The following is an 18,911-nucleotide window of genomic DNA, read 5'->3' as shown; positions in this document are numbered from 1 at the left end:
TCTTCATATTTAAGTTTACAGGAAGCTATTATGTTTGAATCTACTTTTTACTCCTCTTTAATCTCTAGTTCCTCTTACACTCTAGAGCATGGAGTATTCCTAAGGGTAATCAAATAATAGATTAATAGAAGTGATGCCGGTAATGTATTAGGCTTGTTTTACCATGACCCAGAAAAGAAGCATCTGGAAATTTGGTATTAGTTCTTATTTATTACTTTAAATCTCTCATAGCTTGTATTGGTTATATAGTACTATGCATGTAGCCATATTGCTATATGTTTAATGGTAGTATAACCACTACATTTAATATTCGTGCCTGTCGTGGCTCCTGCATTGAGCCACCCGAACCTCCTCCCCCTTGAGGATTGCAAACTTCATTTTCTCAGCTCTGGGAATGTGATGGCTGACAGCCCTCAACTCTCAGCCCTCTCTAGCAACTTATTTCAACTGAAGGACATGAACTCTTTCTGGAGGGAAGCCCACATCCAATTACTGGTTGATGTGGGAGTACAAAGACCCAACCCCACCACCACCACAATTCAGGACCACTCTGAAGGGCCACCCCAGCCTCAAAATTCCCCATGGGGTTGGCTGAGCCCTTTGTTGTGACTGCATTGCAGCCTAGCTTCTCCCTCTGCCTAACTCTGCTTCCTTCCCTTTCCCCATGGCTTGTGATCTCAAGGGTATTCCCTAATCCTAATAAACTCTCTGACAGCTAAGTTCCATGTCAGAGTCTGCTTCCCAGCAATGAACTCAAAAAATAGAAAATGAAGATCCCTGACTGGTGATGAATACGTAATCCCTATTCGTTGGAATTAGAAGATTCTAAAGGAACTAGGAAACATGCTTCCCGGCTTAAAGTTTATCTTTAATGTGGAAGGAAGGGGAAACATACACATGTCACTCACTTGGAATTAAAAATACATTATACAACATGACCCATAGTTCAATCACATTCGCTTTTGACCTCCAGTATAACAGTTAATTTATGAATGAAATAAAACTCCATAAACCAGACCCTGGTCTGTATCCAGTCAATAAACTCAGGCTTCCTTTCTCACAGAGACTATTTTCTCAGAGTATAAAAATGAAGTCTTAGCAAAGTTTTAAAACCATTCCCTGAAAATAAAGGTAAAGATGTAATTAATCACATCTAATCACAGAGAATGAGGAATAGACACATTGAATATAGCCATTTCTCTTAAATATTCCGTCCAAGAAACCATTTCATTTAACTCTTCCTTTGCCCCCAGTTATGAGCCCTGAACCACTGGCCCTGAACTTGCATCAGGCCTCTACACCCTGTGCAGTTTATTGTAGGGTTGGTTGTGTAACTCATGCTTCCTGCCTAATTGGAGCTTTTGGTGGTTTAAAGGGAATGTTCCCTATTTGGGACCCTTTATTAGTTCTGTACAGGTGGAAAAATTCTTTCCTGTGGAAAGAGAGCTGCTGTTCCTTCTGCACAATAGGGTGTCAGATTTCAAAGGCCTTTTTCTCTGGGCCTGGGAGTCTGGAGCAGTCAGAATAAGTCTGGATATGTACGGCCTAAACTTTCACTATTTTCTTAAGGGTCTCCTTTGGTCTTATAGAATCGTTTTCTTAAATAGTCCCCTATAAAGAGCATATACCCATGATGGAGGTGATACTGTCAACTCTATCACTTTTCATCAAGTGGTGCCTTGGCTGAGCCTGGAATAGGGCAGGAAGGACTGTGCGTGCAGACTGGGTGCCAAGGAGGGAAAGGCACCAGTGACCCCAAAGGTATTCTCTAGCTGAGCACTGCCCTGGTTTGCATAATACCAGATATGACAGTTGTACAGCTTTTCCTGACACCAAGCAATTCTGTGATTTTCTGACACCAACTGGGTGTTCAATGATTCCATTGAATTCTGACACTAACTACCCAGAATTTGCACAGACCCCACAGTTAAGGGCTTAGTCCTATGAGACTTCCCTCACTTCAGATGCCAGCTGCAAATGAGGTGCCCAGATTGCCCACACTTCTGCTCAACTACATATTTGGGAGTTGCCAGGACCCTCCCCTCAGATTCAGTAATTTGATAGAAGAGCTGACAGAACTCAGGGAAGTGCTTTATTTATGATGACCAATTTATAAAGGATACAGGAACCCCAGATAAAAGAGATGCATAGGGCAGAGCACAGGAAAGGGGCAAGGTACAGCCATGCCCTCTCCCAGTGAGCCGCCCTCCCTCCCATCACTCTCTTGGTAAGCTGCCTTCCCTCCCAGCACTCTCCTGGTGAGCCACCCTTCCTCCCAGCACTCTCCTGGTGAGCTACCCTCCCTCCCAGCACTCTCCTGGTGAGCTGCCCTCCCTCCCAGTGCTCTACTTGTGCACTACCCCAGAAGTGCCCCCAAACCCATCCTTACGAGTTTTTATGGAAGTTTTATTACATAGGTATGATTGATTTAATCATCAGCTATTAGTGATTGGGTTTAATCACTCCCCCTACTCCTTAGTATATGAAAGATTGTCAATTCCAGCTGTTTTAGGAGCTCTGTGCCAGGAACCCAGGACAAAGACCAAATGTTTATTCTTTATTATACCACAACTCTAAACAATGAACATAACTTGAAATTGGTTTTTAAACATATATTTCAGTGGCTGCAGTTTCCTGCAATGTATCTTGTCTCATGGAGTTGCTTCTCATGCATTCCAATAAAGAGGCCACTGTTCAAAACATCCACTTAGATGTGAGAAGGGAGACAGAACCCCTCATGTTGTTGAAATGTTTTGGATTTGGCTGTAATGTTTGGTTATCTCTGCAATGTGGGATGATGTGTCTAAGCAAGAACTGTCCTTTATTAATAGGTGCATTCTGCTCTAGAGCTCAAGGAAATGCCAGGCCCAGCTGTGGCTCAGTCGTTGTAAAGTGACAATGACAATGATAGTGATGGTGATGATGATTCAAGAATAATCTATTCTTCTATTCTTAGATAATGTAACATTTGAACCAATTCCCTGTACAAATGCTTTCTCTCCTACATCTTCTCTCTAATTTCCAATTTTCTTATACTCTGCAAAATGCCTTTTACAATAATGTTATTTTTGTTTTGTTTTGTTTTGTTTTTGAGACGGTGTTTTGCTCTATTGCCCAGGCTGGAGTGCACTGGCACAATATTGGCTCACTGTAACCTCCACCTCCTGGGTTCGAGTGATTCGCCTGCCTCAGCCTCCTGAGTAGTTGGCGTTACAGGCATGTACCACCACACCTGACTAGTTTTTGTATTTTTAGTAGAGACAGGGTTTCAGCATGTTAGACAGGCTGGTCTTGAACTCCTTACCTCAAGTGATCTGCCTGCCTCAGTCTTTCAAAATGCTGGGATTACAAGCATGAGCCGCCGTGACCAACCAAAATAATGTTATTTATTTAATATTTAATATTAAAAGATTTCTACTGGCTGGGCACAGTGGCTCACGCCTGTAACCCCAACACTTTGGGAGGCCAAGGTGGGTGGATCACGGGGTCAAGAGATCAAGACCATCCTCACCAACATGGTAAAACCCCATCTCTACTAAAAATACAAAAATTAGCTGGGTGTAGTGGCATGTGCCTGTTGTCCCAGCTACTGGGGAGGTTGAGACAGGAAGAATCACTTGAACCTGGGAGGCGGAGGTTGCAGTGACCTGAGATCGGCACCATTGCACTCCAGCCTGGCGACAGAGCAAGACTCTGTCTCAAGAAAAAAAAAAAAAAAAGATTTCTACCATCTCACCAATATAACCATTTGATCTCATATTATGTTAAATAAAACACCTTTTTTGTCATGTTTAAAGTTTTATTAACACAAAAGTTAGAGTGATGAAAAGATCATCTCTTTCTTCACAAAGTGTGAAATTTCTGTGGTTTGGCAGAGCTGTGGAAAAGCCGTTACCTTCCTAAGAGTTGGATGCTATTCCTGTTAGACTGGGGAGAATAATATCTATTATTGCTGGTATTGGGATTTTCTTAATCATATAAAGTGCAGTGAAGCAAATATATCTAGGTCCCTGTCATCTGGAACTTTTGTGAGATGGATCACCAGTCATTCATGATATTGATTCTTAAGTAAGCTAGTGTCATATTATCCTTTCTACTTTAGAATGCATGTTTTGCCCGAGTCTAGAAAAAAATCCAATAAATCATTAACTTCAGAGAAAAGTGATGTATTAGGAAAAAATAGAAAACATGGTAGAGAAACTTATATGTGAGAATGCTGGATGAAAATACTATTTGCTTTCTTACCTTGAAGCTGTTAAAGTTTTTTCCATGGCTCTTGCTCCCTGTGCTTTAAGGTTTTTGAAAGGAGGCAAAGTTAAATCCATCCATATCACAAATCTCTCAGTTGTTCAATATCGCACTTATCAATTAAAAGAATAGGCAAGCATAATTGATTAGTAAGAATTTGGCTCCTCCCCCTCTTTTTTTTTGGTCATGGAACGCTTAGAATTGATGAAAAGGTAACTGACAGTGTGCAGAGAGAAGGAAGAGGCCTCAGAGTAGGTGCTCTACAAAATCTAATTGGATTGAGAAAAATCATAGATTCTTTGAAGACTACATGATTTTCCTTTTGATTAAGGAAAATTGTTGGAACACAAGAGCACAAGTAATAAAATCTTTATTATGATAGAAGCTAGTAATCATGTAGAAACTCATATAAAATAAAGCATTCGCAAATAACCTTTAACTCTCTAATGGCTTTCAAAACTTTTCCAAACAAGTTCAATTCAGGCCAGATATTAATGAACCCCCTTCAGTATGCCCCCACTTGATTAATTTCCTTTCCCTTTTTCTTACTATTTCAGACTTTCATCCTCTCTAGGCAGACAAAATCATCACCATTTCTTTCAAATAGCTCCTTCAAGTGTAACCTAGTTGAGCTAACTAATGCACAGTCTTTTATCTGCCAGTCTGTTTTATTCCTTTATCTCCACAAAGCCTTTCCTGACCTAGGGAATGGAACCTTTGTACCCTTTCCCGGACAATTTGGGCCCGAAGATATTTACAACAAGCAAGCAAACATAAAAGATTTCTAATTCCCTATGGCAACCCTAGAGTCAACTGTAAAATTTCCAAAAGCTGAGCTGGAAAAGCTTGTCAAGAGAGCACAGCCGGGCACAGTGGCTACACCTGTAATCCCAGCACTTTGGGAGGCCAAGGTGGGCAGATCACTTGAGGTCAGGAGTTCAAGACTAGCCTGGCCAACATGGTGAAACCCTGTCTCTACTAAAAAAAAAAAAAAAGTAGCTGGGTGCATTATCTCAGCTACTTGGGAGGCTGAGGCAGGAGAATGGCCTCCCAGGAGGCGGAGGTTGCAGTGAGCCAAGATCGTGCCATTGTACTCCAGAGGGTCAGACTCCATCTTAAAAACAAAAACAAAAACAAACAAGCAAACAAACAAAAACAGAGAGCACTGAGCCAAGGGCGGAGCAGGAGTCTCAGTCAGGGGAGTGGGAGAGGCTGCACGAAGCAGGAGTGTTTCATGGAGAGTCTTGGACTGGCCAATGGTTGACAGACATGGTGAAAGGGAACTCAGAGCATATTTGTCAGGTAGGGGAGTGGCAGTGCTGCAGATTGGAGAGGGACATGTTCTGAGAGCCTGTCTGCCTGGGTGTGGATCCTGGCTCTGACACTAAATAGCTGAGGGACCTTGGGCAAGTCCCTTCAAGTCTCCAGGTCTCATGGGTGTGTGTAGTAGTTCATTTTCACACTGCCATAAAGATACTACCTGAAATTGGGTAATTTGTAAAGAAAGGAGGTTTAATTGACTCACAGTTCTACATGGCTGGGGAGGCCTCAGGAAGCTTACAATCACAGCACAAGGCAAAGGGGAAGCAAGGCATATCTTACATGGCAGCAGGCAAGAGAGAGAGCAAGCAGGGGAAATGCCAGACACTTATTGAGCAATCAGATCTCCTGAGAACTCCCTCACTTTCAGGAGAATAGCATGGAGGAAACCACCCCCATGACCCAATCACCTCTCACCAGGTGCCTCCCTTGACAGGTGGTGATTACAATCTGAGATGAGATTTGGGTGGGGACACAGAGCCAAACCATATCAGTGTAAAAACCATATCACTTTGTGAAAAGTTATGTGGGCTCACTTTAATACAGGTCAAGAAATGTCCTGAAAGAAATACTTTACCTTTTAATGCTATAATTTTATTTGAAATTATGTAAATTTTATTATTTTTTTAAAAAGTCTTGAACTCTGGAGGAGAAGGTATAACTCTGACTTCCTAAAGCACATTCAGGTTCACTTAATATTTATGACATTGATGTGCTGTGACTACGAAATAAATTTAGCATTTTCACCTAACTTTTTAAAAACTTGTCTTCATGATTTTGAAGGTAGTGGCTTTTTAATTTTAATATTTAGTAAAATGTTTGCTTCATAAATGTATCCTGACCATATTTAGGTGGTTTCCTAATTCTAATTCTATTCCTAATTTAAGTAGCGGTTTTGCAAATAATAAGGCTCATTATCTCCTCTGTGAATCCAGATTATTTTGGAAGTTTTAGCTCTTGTAATAAGGCAAGAGAATAAAATCTGTAAACATAAATATTAAGAAATAACAGGCAAACTTATATTTATTTGTAAATACTATCTTTTTAAAACCCAAACCCAAGAGTTTTTAGAAATGATTTGAACTAAGAGAATCTGATAAAGTGGCTGGATATAAAATTAATAATTTCTTTCTTCTAGGAATAATAATTTAAAATGGAAATTTTAAAAATAGTGGCAAAATTATAAAATGCCTAGGAATAAATTTAACAAAAATAGTACAGGATATAAGTAAAGATAAAGATACAGTTTTATTTTATTTTATTTTATTTTATTTTGAGACGGAGTCTCGCTCTGTCGCCCAGGCTGGAGTGCAGTGGCCGGATCTCAGCTCACTGCAAGCTCCGCCTCCCAGGTTTTACGCCATTCTCCTGCCTCAGCCTCCCGAGTAACTGGGACTATAGGCGCCCGCCACCACGCCTGGCTAGATTTTTGTATTTTTTTTTAGTAGAGACGGGGTTTCACTGTGTTAGCCAGGATGGTCTCGATCTGCTGACCTCGTGATCCGCCCGTCTCGGCCTCCCAAAGTGCTGGGATTACAGGCTTGAGCCACCGCGCCCGGCCTAAGATACAGTTTTAATAACAGACAATTTTTCTGTACTGTTCATTTAAAAAACCTTCTCCTGTCTCCTGAATTGTAAAATCAGCTAATCATTTGTTAATAATACTCTGTCATCACTTCTAATTAACATTGTATGGGAGTTCTTAGCCTGTGAAATAAAGAAAGAATTTTTAACAGGTGTAAGTATGGGAAAGAAAGAAAGAAAGCTTTCATTATTCACAGACATAGAAAATCCAAAATAGTCTTCAGAATAACTCTTAGAATGAATAAGTGAATTTAGCAAAGTTGCTATCTGTACTATCACTGGAAATGTAAATTTTATTTCTATATAGCAGAAGCAATACTCAGAAATTTAAAAAATTAAACTCTCATTTATAGTAGTACCAGAAAATTCACATGGACATACAAAGGACCCAGAACAGCTAAGACCATCTAAAAGGAACAAAGTGGAGGGACTTAAACGTCTACCTATCAAATCTCATTAAAGAACTACAATAACACTGCGTGAGATTGCAGTAAGTATAGATAAATAGATTTAGAGAGGATAGGTAGGTAGGTAGGTAGATAGTCTTTATATGTTTATAGAATAGAGATGCTCTCTCTTCATCTATCTGGACTCTCTAATTGTATTTATATATAATAAGTCCAGGAAGAGATCCATACATATGCAATCCCATGATTTATGACAGAGGTAACTCATCTTTTCAATAAATGAGTTGGGTCAATTGGATATCTAAAAATAATGCACCTCAACCCTTACTTTACCGAATATACAAAGTGAATTCCAAATTGATTGTGGCAATAAATGTGGAAGATAAAACAATAAAGCTAGAGGAAATAATAAGAGATTATCTTTATGACCTTGGTGTTAGCAAAGCTTTCATAAATAGGATATACTTTTGAAAGTACGAATCATAAAGAAAAGACTGATGGATTGGACTATATTTTAAGATACCATCAAAAGGGCAAAATGGCAAGCCACAGAGTGGGAGAAATTTTTATATATACTCCAAAAAGGACCTGTTTCTAGATTATATTAAGAATTCCTATATATATGAATGAGAAAAGGACACCTCAATATAAATTGGACCAAAGACCTGTATGTCAACAGAGACCTATACTTAAGTTCAGTGTTACTAGTTTTCAGGGATGTGACATTAAAAACATAGTACGATGGTATATGACACATGCAAAACATACCAGAACAGTGACAGTTTTAAACAGAAATTGTCAGAGTTTGTGAAGATCTGGAAAAACTGGAGATGGTGGAAAATATAAAATAGAAAACTGTTTTGTAGAATCAGCTTAAAGAGGAATATACATGTACCTGATGGCCCAGCAAATTCCATTTTCATGTATATGCCTAATAGAAATGTGACATGTATGCATCAAAACATATTTTTATTCATAACACCAAAAAATTGGAAGTAACTCAACTGAACATCAACTGCAAAAATGAATAAATTGTGTCACATTCATACAATGAAAACTATGTATCAATAAGAATGAACAAACTATTGCTTTACTCAACAACATGGATGAAACTCAAAAAAGCCAGACAGGAAAGATTACATATTGCAAGATTCTATTCATATACAGTAAAAACAAAGATATATATATACACACACACACACACACCCCTGGTCAGTGACTAGGAGGGAGCACCAGGAAGACTCCTTGAGTGCTGACCATGTTCTATTTCTTGACCTGGGTGATGATTACATGAATATGTTCATTTTGAAAAAAAAGTGTATATGCAAGTTGCACATTTATGACTTCTCCTACTTTTCTGTCTACATGGTATAATCCAATCAGAAGAATTTTTACTTAAAAGAATTTTTGCTTTTGACTTAAAAGAATTGTGTTTGGCAAGAGGAAAATATAGAACACTGTATTTTAGCATGATAGAAATAACTAAAATTTGAAGTATCTGATTTGTCTACCAAGGGGCTTAAAATGCCTGGAACGTCTAGAAAGGAAGGCATAATAACACAAGGGTTGGTTCTGATATTTTAGGGTAGTTTGTGTTCTCCTGAGGACCAACAAGGATGAATAACTCCTGGGTGACAACTGCTTTATTTTATCTTTCTAATCTGTAGCTTTCACTCATGGCCTCCATAAATAAACTAAGCAATTAATCTTCATCCTTTGACAAATGGCCACTTGTTTCTGGAGGTTCAATGACAAAGTCAAAGACCAAAATGCTCTATTTGTATCTGATATATAAATTATGTCATGAAGATAACGCTAATGTTAAGTAAAATTAATGTAGCCACTTGATTTTTTTAAAAAAGCCATTCCTATCTTTAACATGGAAAGAATTCCACAGTGAAAGCAATAGAGCACAAAACAAAATACAAATATATTAATGCTAATTATTATTTCTTTGTTTTACCTTGATTATCTGCTAAAAAGATTAAGTCAGACATGAGATAATTCATTACTATAAAATAGGTGGACTATTTAGTGCAGTTAAGTAGCAAAGAGATACAACCATAATAATCATGGTAAACACATATAATTTCAACATATTAATAAACCAATTAACATTAGCTTGCCAAAATATTTATTGTATTTTTCTGAATAAAAAATAGTAGCAAAATAGCAAAACAACAACAACAAAGATGTGTAACATTCTCTAATATATTACCTTGAGTGTAGGGAAGCCCTCATATATTGCTGGTTGAAATGATAATTGCCCCAACGTATTTGGAAAGTAGTTCTGGTAATACATGTTAAAGTGCAAAAGGTAAATGGCATATGACTGAATAAAATGACTTTAGAGAGTCAATAGTACAAAAATTGAAAGCATTTGTACCCAAGAATATATATAAATAAGCAAGCATGTACAAAAACTAGAAAAAACCTCTATAGAGAATGATTGTATAAATCAGGATACAGCCAGTCCATGAAGTATTAGGTAGCCATTTAAAAGGATATGTTCAATAATAATAATCATATGTAGCCTTTATTGAGTCATCATTGTGTGCCAGGTACCATTCTATGTTTTATTTGAATAAATTCATTTAATCCTTGTAACAAAATGATATAAGAACTATTATAATTTCTTTTTTAACTTTTATTTTAGATTTGGGATACATGTGAAGGTTTGTTACATAGGTAAACTCATGTCATGGGGCTTTGTTATACAGATTGTTTTATCACCCAGGAATTAAGCCTGTTATTAGTCTGTTCTAAATAAAGACATATCTAAGACTGGGTAATTTGTAAAGGAAGAGGTTCAATTGACTCATAGTTCTGCAGAACCGGGGAGGCCACAGGAAACTTACAGTCATGGCAGAAGGGGAAGCAAACATGTCCTTCTTCACTTGGGGGCAGCAAGGAGAAGTGTGGAGCGAAGTGGGGGAAAAGACCCTTGTAAAACCATCAGATCTCATGAGAACTCACTCACTATTACAAGAACAGTATGATGGTAACTGCCCCCATGATTAAATTACCTCCCACCAGGTCCCTCTCACGACACATGGGGAATATGGGAACTATAGTTCAAGATGAGATTTGGGTGGGGACACAGCCACACCATATCATTCTGCCCCTGGCCCCTCCCAAATCTCGTGTCCTCACAATTCAAAACACAATCAGGCCCATCTAACAGTCCCCCAAAGTCTTAATTCATTCCAGCATTAACTCAGAAGTCCAAGTCCAAAGTCGCATCTGAGACAAGGCAAGGCCCTTCCACCTATAAACCTGTAAAATCAAAAGCAGGTTAGTTACTTCCTAGATACAATGGGGGTACAGACATTGGATAAATACATCCATTCCAAATGGGAGAAATTGGCCAAAATAAAGGGGCTACAGGCCCCATGCAAGTCCAAAATCCAATAGGGCAGTCATTAAACCTTAAAGTTCTGAAGTGATCTCCTTTGACTCCATCTTACACACCCAGGGCTTGCTGATGCAAGAGGTGGGCCCTCACAGCCTTGGGCAGCTCTGCCCCTGTGGGTTTGCAGGGTATAGCCCCCCAACACCCCCATCGCCTGGTGTTGAGTGTCTGTGGCTTTTCCAGGTGCACAGTGCAAGCCATCAGTGGAACTACCATTCTGGGGTCTGGAGGATGGTGGCCCTCTTCTCACAGTTCCACTAGGCAGTGCCCCAGTGGGGACTCTGTATGGGAGCTCTGACCCCACATTTTTTTTCTGCACTGCCTTAGCAGAGGTTCTCCATGAGGGCCCTGCCCCTGCAACATACTCTACCTGGACATCCAGGTGTTTCCATACATCCTCTGAAATCTAGGTGGAGGTTCCCAAACCTCAATTCTTTAGTTCTGTGCACCCACAGGCTCAGCACCATGTGGAAGCTGCCAAGGCTTGGGGCTTTCACTCTGATGCCATGGTCTGAGCTGTACCTTGGCCCCTTTTTGCCATGGCTGGAGCAACTGGGAGGCAGGGCACCAAGTCCCTAGGCTGCACACGGCAGGAGCCATCCTGGACCCAGCCCCTGAAACCTTTTTCCCTCCTAGGCCCTGGGCCTGCCCTGAAGGTCTCTGACATGCCCTGGAGCATAGATTGTGACATTTTCTCCATTGTCTTGGTGATTAACATTTGGCTCCTTGTTACATATGCAAATTTCTGCAGCAGGCTTGAATTTCTTTCCAGAAAATGAGTTTTTCTTTTCTATTGCATTGTCAGGCTGCAAATTTTCCAAACTTTTATGCTCTGCTTCCTCTTGAGCACTTTGCCGCTTAGAAATTTCTTCTGCCAGATACCCTAAATTATCTCTCTGAAGTTCAGAGTTCCACAGATCTCTAGGGAGGGCAGGGGCAAAATGCTGCCAGTCTCTTTGCTAAAGCATAACAAGCATCACCTTTACTCTAGTTCCCAAGAAGTTCCTCATCTCCATCTGAGACCACCTTATCCTGGACTTTATTGTCCACATCACTATCAGCATTTTGGTCAAAGCCATTCAACAAGTCTCTAGGAAGTTCCAAACTTCCTCACATCTTCCTGTCTTCTGAGCCCTCCAAGTCTCTAGGAAGTTCCTAACTTTTCCATATTTTCCTGTCTTCTTCTGAGCCCTCCAAACTGTCCCCAACCTCTGCCTGTTACTCAGTTCCAAAGTCACTTCCACATTTTCAGGTATCTTTACACCAGTCTCCCACTTCTGTTACCAACTTACTATATTAGTCTGTTCTCACGCTGCTAATAAAGACATACCTGATACTGGGTAATTTGTAAAGAAAAGAGGTTTGATATACTCACAGTTCTGCAGGGCTGGGAAGGTCTCAGGAAACTTACAATCATGGTGGAAGGGGAAGCAAACACATCCTTCTTCACATGGCAGCAGCAAGGAGAAGTGCAGAGTGAGGTGAGGGAAAAGCCCTTTATAAAACCATCAGATCTCTTGAGAACTCACTATCACAAGAACAGTATGGAGGTAGCTGTCCCCATGTTTCAGTTACCTGCCACTGGGTCCCTCCCGTGACACATGGGGATTATGGGAACTACAGTTCAAGATGAGATTTGAGTGGGAACACAGCCAAACCTCATCAAACCCAGTACCCAATGGTTATCTTTTCTGCTCCTCTCCCTTCTCCCACTTTCCACCCACAAGTCGACCCTGGTGTCTGTTTTTTCCTTCTTTGTGTTCATAAGTGCTCATCATTTAGCTTCCACTTATAAGTGAAAATGTGGTATTTGGTTTTCTATTCCTGTGTTAGTTTGCTGAGGATAATAGCCTCTAGTTTCATCCGTATTTCACAAAAGACATGATCACATTCTTTTTCATGGCTGCATGGTGTTCCATGGTGTATATGTACCACATTTACTTTATCCAATCTGTCATTGATGGGCATTTAGGTTGATTCCATGTTGATATGGCTTGGCTCTGTGTCCCTACCCAAATCTCATCTCAAATTGTGATTCCCATGTGTCAAGGAGGGACCTGGTGGGAGGTGATTGGATAATGGGAGTGATGTCCTCCATGCTGTTCTTGTGATAGTGAGTTCTCATGAGATCCCATAGATTAAAAGTGGCTCTTCCTTCTTTGTTCTCTCTTTCCTCTGACCCTGCGAAGAAGTTGCTTGCTTTCCCTTTGCTTTCTGCCATGATTATAAGTTTCCCGAGCCCTCCCCAGCCATGTGGAACTGTGAGTCAATTAAACCTCTTTTCCTATAAATTACCCAGTCTCAGGCAGCTCTTTACAGCTGTATGAAAATGGACCAATACACATGTCTTTGCTATTGTGAATAGTGCTGCAATGAACATTTGTGTGCTTGTCTGAAGTCTTAATGGTAGAATGATTTATATTTCTCTGGGTATATAACCAGTAATGGGATTATTGGGTCTAATGATAGTTCCACTTTTAACTCTTTGAGGAATCGCCATACTGCTTTCCACAATGGTTGAACTAAGTTACACTCCCACCAACAGTGTGTAATGTTCCCTTTTTCTCTGCAACCTTACCAGCATCTGTTATTTTTTGACTTTTTAATATAACAGGTGTATGAGATGGTATCTCATAATCATTTTGATTTGCATTTTTCTAATGATCAGTGATATTGAACTTATATTCATATTCTTCTTGGGTGCATGTATGTCCTCTTTTGAAGTGTCTGTTCATGTCCTTTGCCTGTTTTTTAGTGTGATTGGTTTTCTCTTGTAAATTTGGTTTCAGTTCCTTATAAATGCTGGATATTAGACATTCGTCAGATGTGTAGTTTGCAAATATTGTCTCCCATTCTCTAGGTTGTCTGTTTACTCTTATAGTTTCTTTTGCTGTGCAGAAGCTCTTAAGTTTAATTAGATCCCACTTGCCAATTTTTGCTTTTGTTGTGATTGTTTTTAGTGTCTTTGTCATGAAATCTTTGCTCATTCCCATGTCCAGCATGGTATTGCCTAGGTTATCTTTCAGGGTTTGTATAGTTTTGGAAAGGCAATACTATTCACAATTGCCACAAAAAGAATAAAATACCTAGGAATACAGCTAACCATGGAGGTGAAAGATCCCTGCAATGAGATTTATGGAACACTGCTCAAAGAAATCAGGAAAGATACAAACAAATGGAAAAACATCCCATGCTCATGGATATGAAGAATCAATATCATTAAAATGGCCATACTGTCCAGAGCAATTTACAGATTCAATGCTATTCTTATCAAACTACCAACAACATTCTTCACAGAACAAGAAAAAACTATTTTAAAATTAATGGAACTAAAATTATGGAAACAAAAGAGAGCCTGAATAGCCAAGGCAATCTTAAGCAAAAAGAACAAAACTAGAGGCAGTATGTTACTTGACTTCAAACTACACTACAGGACTACAATAATCACAACAGCATGGCACTGGTACAAAAACAGGCACATAGACCAATAGAACAGAATAGAGAACCCAGAAATGTTGCCACATACCTATGACCATCTGATTTTGTGACAAAAACAAGCAAGGGGAAAAGGCTTGCTGTTCAATAAATGGTGCTGGGGTAGTTGGCTAGCCATAAGCAGAAGACTGAAGCTGAACCCCTTATTTATACCATATACAAAAATCAATTCAAAATAGATAATTCCTATTTTGTGCATGTGGAGATTAAAGTTCAAACAGATCAAACATTTTACCCAGTTTTGCATAGCTGGTAAGTGGTAAGGTCTGAATTTGAACCAAGCAGTCCTACTCCAGAATGCACACTTTTTCTTTTTCTTCTTTTTTTTTTTTGAGATGGAGTTTCGCCCGGTCTGGAGTGCAATGGCATGATCTTGGCTTGCTGCAATCTCCGCCTCCTGGGTTCAAGCGATTCTTCTGCCTCAGCCTCTCGAGTAGCTGGGATTATAGGCACCCACCACCATGCCTGGTTAATTTTTTGTATTTTTAGTAGAGACGGGGTTTCACTGTTGGCCAGGGTGGTCTTGAACTCCTGACCTTGTGACCCTCCAGCCTCAGCCTCCCAAAGTGTTGGGATTACAGGTGTGAGCCACCACGTCAGACCCCAGGATGCACATTCTTAACACCATGTAATTATTCTGCCTCCCTGAATTGATTAAGGAGGGATTTATCTTACATATTGCTAATTGAAAAAGCAAATAATGGACCTAATAATTCAATTTTTTTTAAAAAAAGAAAAAACCATCTGAAAGGATACCCTCCAATCTGGAAACATTGATTATATTAGGATTGATCAAGGAAGGCAAATATTATTAATTTTTAATTTATTCACCTCTTTATTGTTTGTAGTTATGGAAAACACTGGAATACTTTATCTTTTTTTTAATCCAATAAAGTGACAAAAAAGTTAACAAAAACCAGCCTCCAAATGGAATATCCACATTTAGGTTCATTATGTTTTTTTTTTTTTTTTTTTTTTTTTGAGACAGAGTCTCGCTCTGTAGCCTGGGCTGGAGTGCAGTGGCCGAATATCAGCTCACTGCAAGCTCTGCCTCTCGGGTTTACGCCATTCTCCTGCCTCAGCCTCCCGAGTAGCTGGGACTACAGGCACCCGCCACCTTGCCCGGCTAGCTTTTTGTATTTTTTTTTAGTAGAGACGGGGTTTCACCGTGTTAGCCAGGATGGTCTCAATCTCCTGACCTCGCGATCCGCCCGTCTCGGCCTCCCAAAGTGCTGGGATTACAGGCTTGAGCCACCGCGCCCGGCCTCATTATGTTTTTTTAAGAATAAGACGAATGACTGGCTCATTTAACAGGTAGACAAGAAATTAATAAAAACTTGTTCTCTAATTATTATTATTATTATATTTTCTTTTTACCAGGATTCGGACCCAGAAGGCTGTAACTCATTGTGGTCATTCTACACAAGTATATACCTAGATCGGCATGAAGTGGGTCCCCAGCAAACATTTGTTTTCTTTCCTCCATTTTTGTTCTCTCCTTCCTGTCCTTCTGCCAATCAATAACCAATGCTATGACCACAAAAGCAGTCTTTATTTTCCATTTTTCAGCCTGCCCAGGATGACTTTGGCTGTACTAGCTCTCATTCAGGGTAACACGGTGCCTCTTTCAGATGCACTGATCTCCAAACATAATTTCCTGTTGCGTCCTTCTTCACGGTGTCAAGACTTATGCTCCAAATGAGAGAGGGAGATTTGTCAGCTGGTCAGTCTGTTATGCAGGAAAGCGTTTTATTAGGAGAAGGGCCAAAAGTCTTACATTTAGAACCATGTACAGTGATCACCTAAATACAAATAGTCTATATTTTTAGAAGTGTTTGCTGTTTTATAGGCTCATGTATGAATCTTAATAGGATGTAGAATGATATATGTGCCATTTCGGCAGTTTAGAGGTATGAAACTGTGCCTTACCTGAGGCACACAAGTTAACTATCTTTCATATACAATTATTAGAAATTGGTATTTGGGTATTTTGAAAACTTTGTCAACAGTTTGAAACAATGCATTTCATGAACACTTTTATGCTTTTCCTCAGGTCCCATTTGATATCTCGCTGCCATCTATATTCAATCTTGAGAGACTTTTTGATCTGGCTAATGGTTGCATTTTATCAGGAGGAAGCCTTTTCAACTGGATAGTGTCAATTATTCCCTGAACATTATACGGTAACCTTATAAAGGATTTAATTGTTGTTTCTCGTGGTTTGAACTAAGTTTTTGGAATGGTCCTCTTATAACAACAAAAATAAAATCGTTTTTTTACACAAGCTAAATTTTTTTTAAAAATTATTATTTTGAGGAATGTCTTAAATTGTACTTGAATTAAATGACACTGCTGTTGCTTATTAAAACTGTATTACAGAGCTATTCATAGAAAACAAGTTTTTGCACAGTGCAACTGTTTTCACGTTTGGAATCATTTAGGTTGTTTTTGGACAGGTCCATAAAGCAAGATTGGATTAAACCAGTAGTTCTCAATTGGGAGTGATTTTGTCCATTAGGTGACATTTGAGAGCGTCTGGAGATGTATTTGATTGTTAGCACTGGAGAGTACTTGTGGCATCCAGTGAGTAAACATCCTACAATGCACAAGACGGCTCCCACAACAAAGAATTATCAAGTCCAGAATGTCACTAACGCTAGTCTTGAAGAACCCTCGATTAAACCCCAACATGTGTTAATTTCAATTTTGGAAATTCTCTAAATGGTTTGGGAAGCAAATGAGACCTTCCATATTTTATACTTCTGAGAGGCAATATTGCATAGAATTTTAGGGTGCCAGCTTTAGAACTTTGTATAAACCTGGGTTTAAATAGTACCTTTGCCATTTGCTAGCTTTGCTACTTTGGGGAATTAACTTAAATTCTGTAAGCTTTTATTTTCTCATCTGTAGAATGGGGATGTTAGTATCTATCCTATAGGATTGCTGTGTGTGTTGATTAGGTGAGTTGAAGTAATAAGGTGCTTAGCACAATGCCTGATGTAATAATAGAGTGCTGGGAGCATTGTCTCCTTGCCAAATTGGAAAAGGACCGTGCATTTCTGACTCATTTTGTCTATCATCTAAAAATGCCACATGCGAATTCTTCCCACATGCTAGTCAGTGAATGAATACTCCTAGTTTAAAAAAAATAACAACACAAATGTGTTTTTCTAAAGCTAAATTGGTTTAATGTATCATCCTCTATTCTGAATTTCCTGCTAGTATTAAAAAGGCCTTTTTTAAAAAAAATGAAGCAACAGTAATAGTAGCTGGCAATTGGCATTTTAAAGTAGTCTCCTTTGATAATATAAGAAAAAATAGCAACTTTATGTTAGTCCCTAGGCTTTTAAATGTAGACATCTATGAAGTTCTAAAGTCTGGGAACAGCGAAGGTAGAATTGTTCTACAATACAATGTAGAGGAAACAAGCCTTTAGCAAAGCATTTAAGGATAAGAAGGATTTTGGTAGTTGAAAATTTGCTAAAAAATTTTGCTAGAAGGGGGCGCACTAGAGGAGAACAGAGGCATAAAAATAAAAATACACATGGTTTATATTCAAAGGACTTGACTGTGACCTACCTGGAGTGTGCACAGTCATGATGGAAAATAAACTGTAAGGAGCACTAGAATGAAGACTTCAGGATTGAATCAGTAGATGATAGGGTGCCATTACAAGTGACTGAGGAGAGAAGTGACAAGTTCCTGACACTAGTATGCATTTAATAAATATTGGATGAATGAAAGGAATGAGTGGAATGAATGATGGCCTGGTCTCCAGGGCAGATAAGAATGCAAGATATAATGAAAGGGAAAGAAACAAAAGACAAGAAGACCGATAGGATACCATGTTTTAATGAAAGAGAAGAAGAACCAAATATTTACTCATGAATTCAAAGGGAAAAATTGTTGCCTGATGTCTATACCCTCATATGAAATAAAATTTGATTCAAACAGAAAAGCCATTTGGATGGTAGTGGCTCTTATACAAAGATGGCTTCTGAGTCCTTTGGTCTGAGACTGGGGTTTGCACATTTCTTTACTGGGTTAGAGATCACGTAGAAGAGTTTGCATTTCTCAATGGTGGGAGTTTAATTTATTATGCAAAGCTAGTTACCAAGGTCAAGAAAGGTGCAACAAAGTACCTACACATTTATTATAGGTATGGAGACAGCATGACTCATAACCAAGACCACTTACCTCAACCTCATGCTAATTTCCTGTGAATGCAAATGCCCATCTTCTGGTTTTTGTCACTAATAAGTCTTTACTAGTTAGATACTTTCATTTTTCTTTACTTTAGTGAACGTAAGTGCTTGTACTATTTTTATAGAACCCTAGAACATAGAACCCTGGCATATAGGTCTATAATATTTGTTGGATGGATGGAGGGATGGATGGATGGATGGATGGATGGATGGATGGATGAATGGATGGATATAATCCAG

At 39.2% G+C, this 18,911-nt stretch overlaps 1 protein-coding gene across 1 annotated transcript in view; it reads left to right on the top strand.

Annotated features, from left to right (window-relative positions):
* The window catches only part of CFAP54 (cilia and flagella associated protein 54), a 373,684-nt gene that overhangs the window by 342,405 nt on the left and 12,368 nt on the right, over nucleotides 1-18,911 (top strand). The window contains exon 68 of the mRNA XM_033220975.1: nucleotides 16,520-16,649. Within this exon, the coding sequence (XP_033076866.1) occupies nucleotides 16,520-16,639 (120 nt within the window). The 3' untranslated portion in view covers nucleotides 16,640-16,649. The remainder of the gene's footprint in view (nucleotides 1-16,519; nucleotides 16,650-18,911) is intronic.

The sequence above is a fragment of the Trachypithecus francoisi genome, unplaced genomic scaffold (genome assembly GCF_009764315.1).
Source record: "Trachypithecus francoisi isolate TF-2019V2 unplaced genomic scaffold, Tfra_2.0 Lachesis_group11, whole genome shotgun sequence".
In the NCBI taxonomy this organism is placed as follows: Eukaryota; Metazoa; Chordata; class Mammalia; order Primates; family Cercopithecidae; genus Trachypithecus; species Trachypithecus francoisi.
Note: the sequence above shows the minus strand (reverse complement) of the source record. Positions and strands in the feature narration are given on the sequence as shown.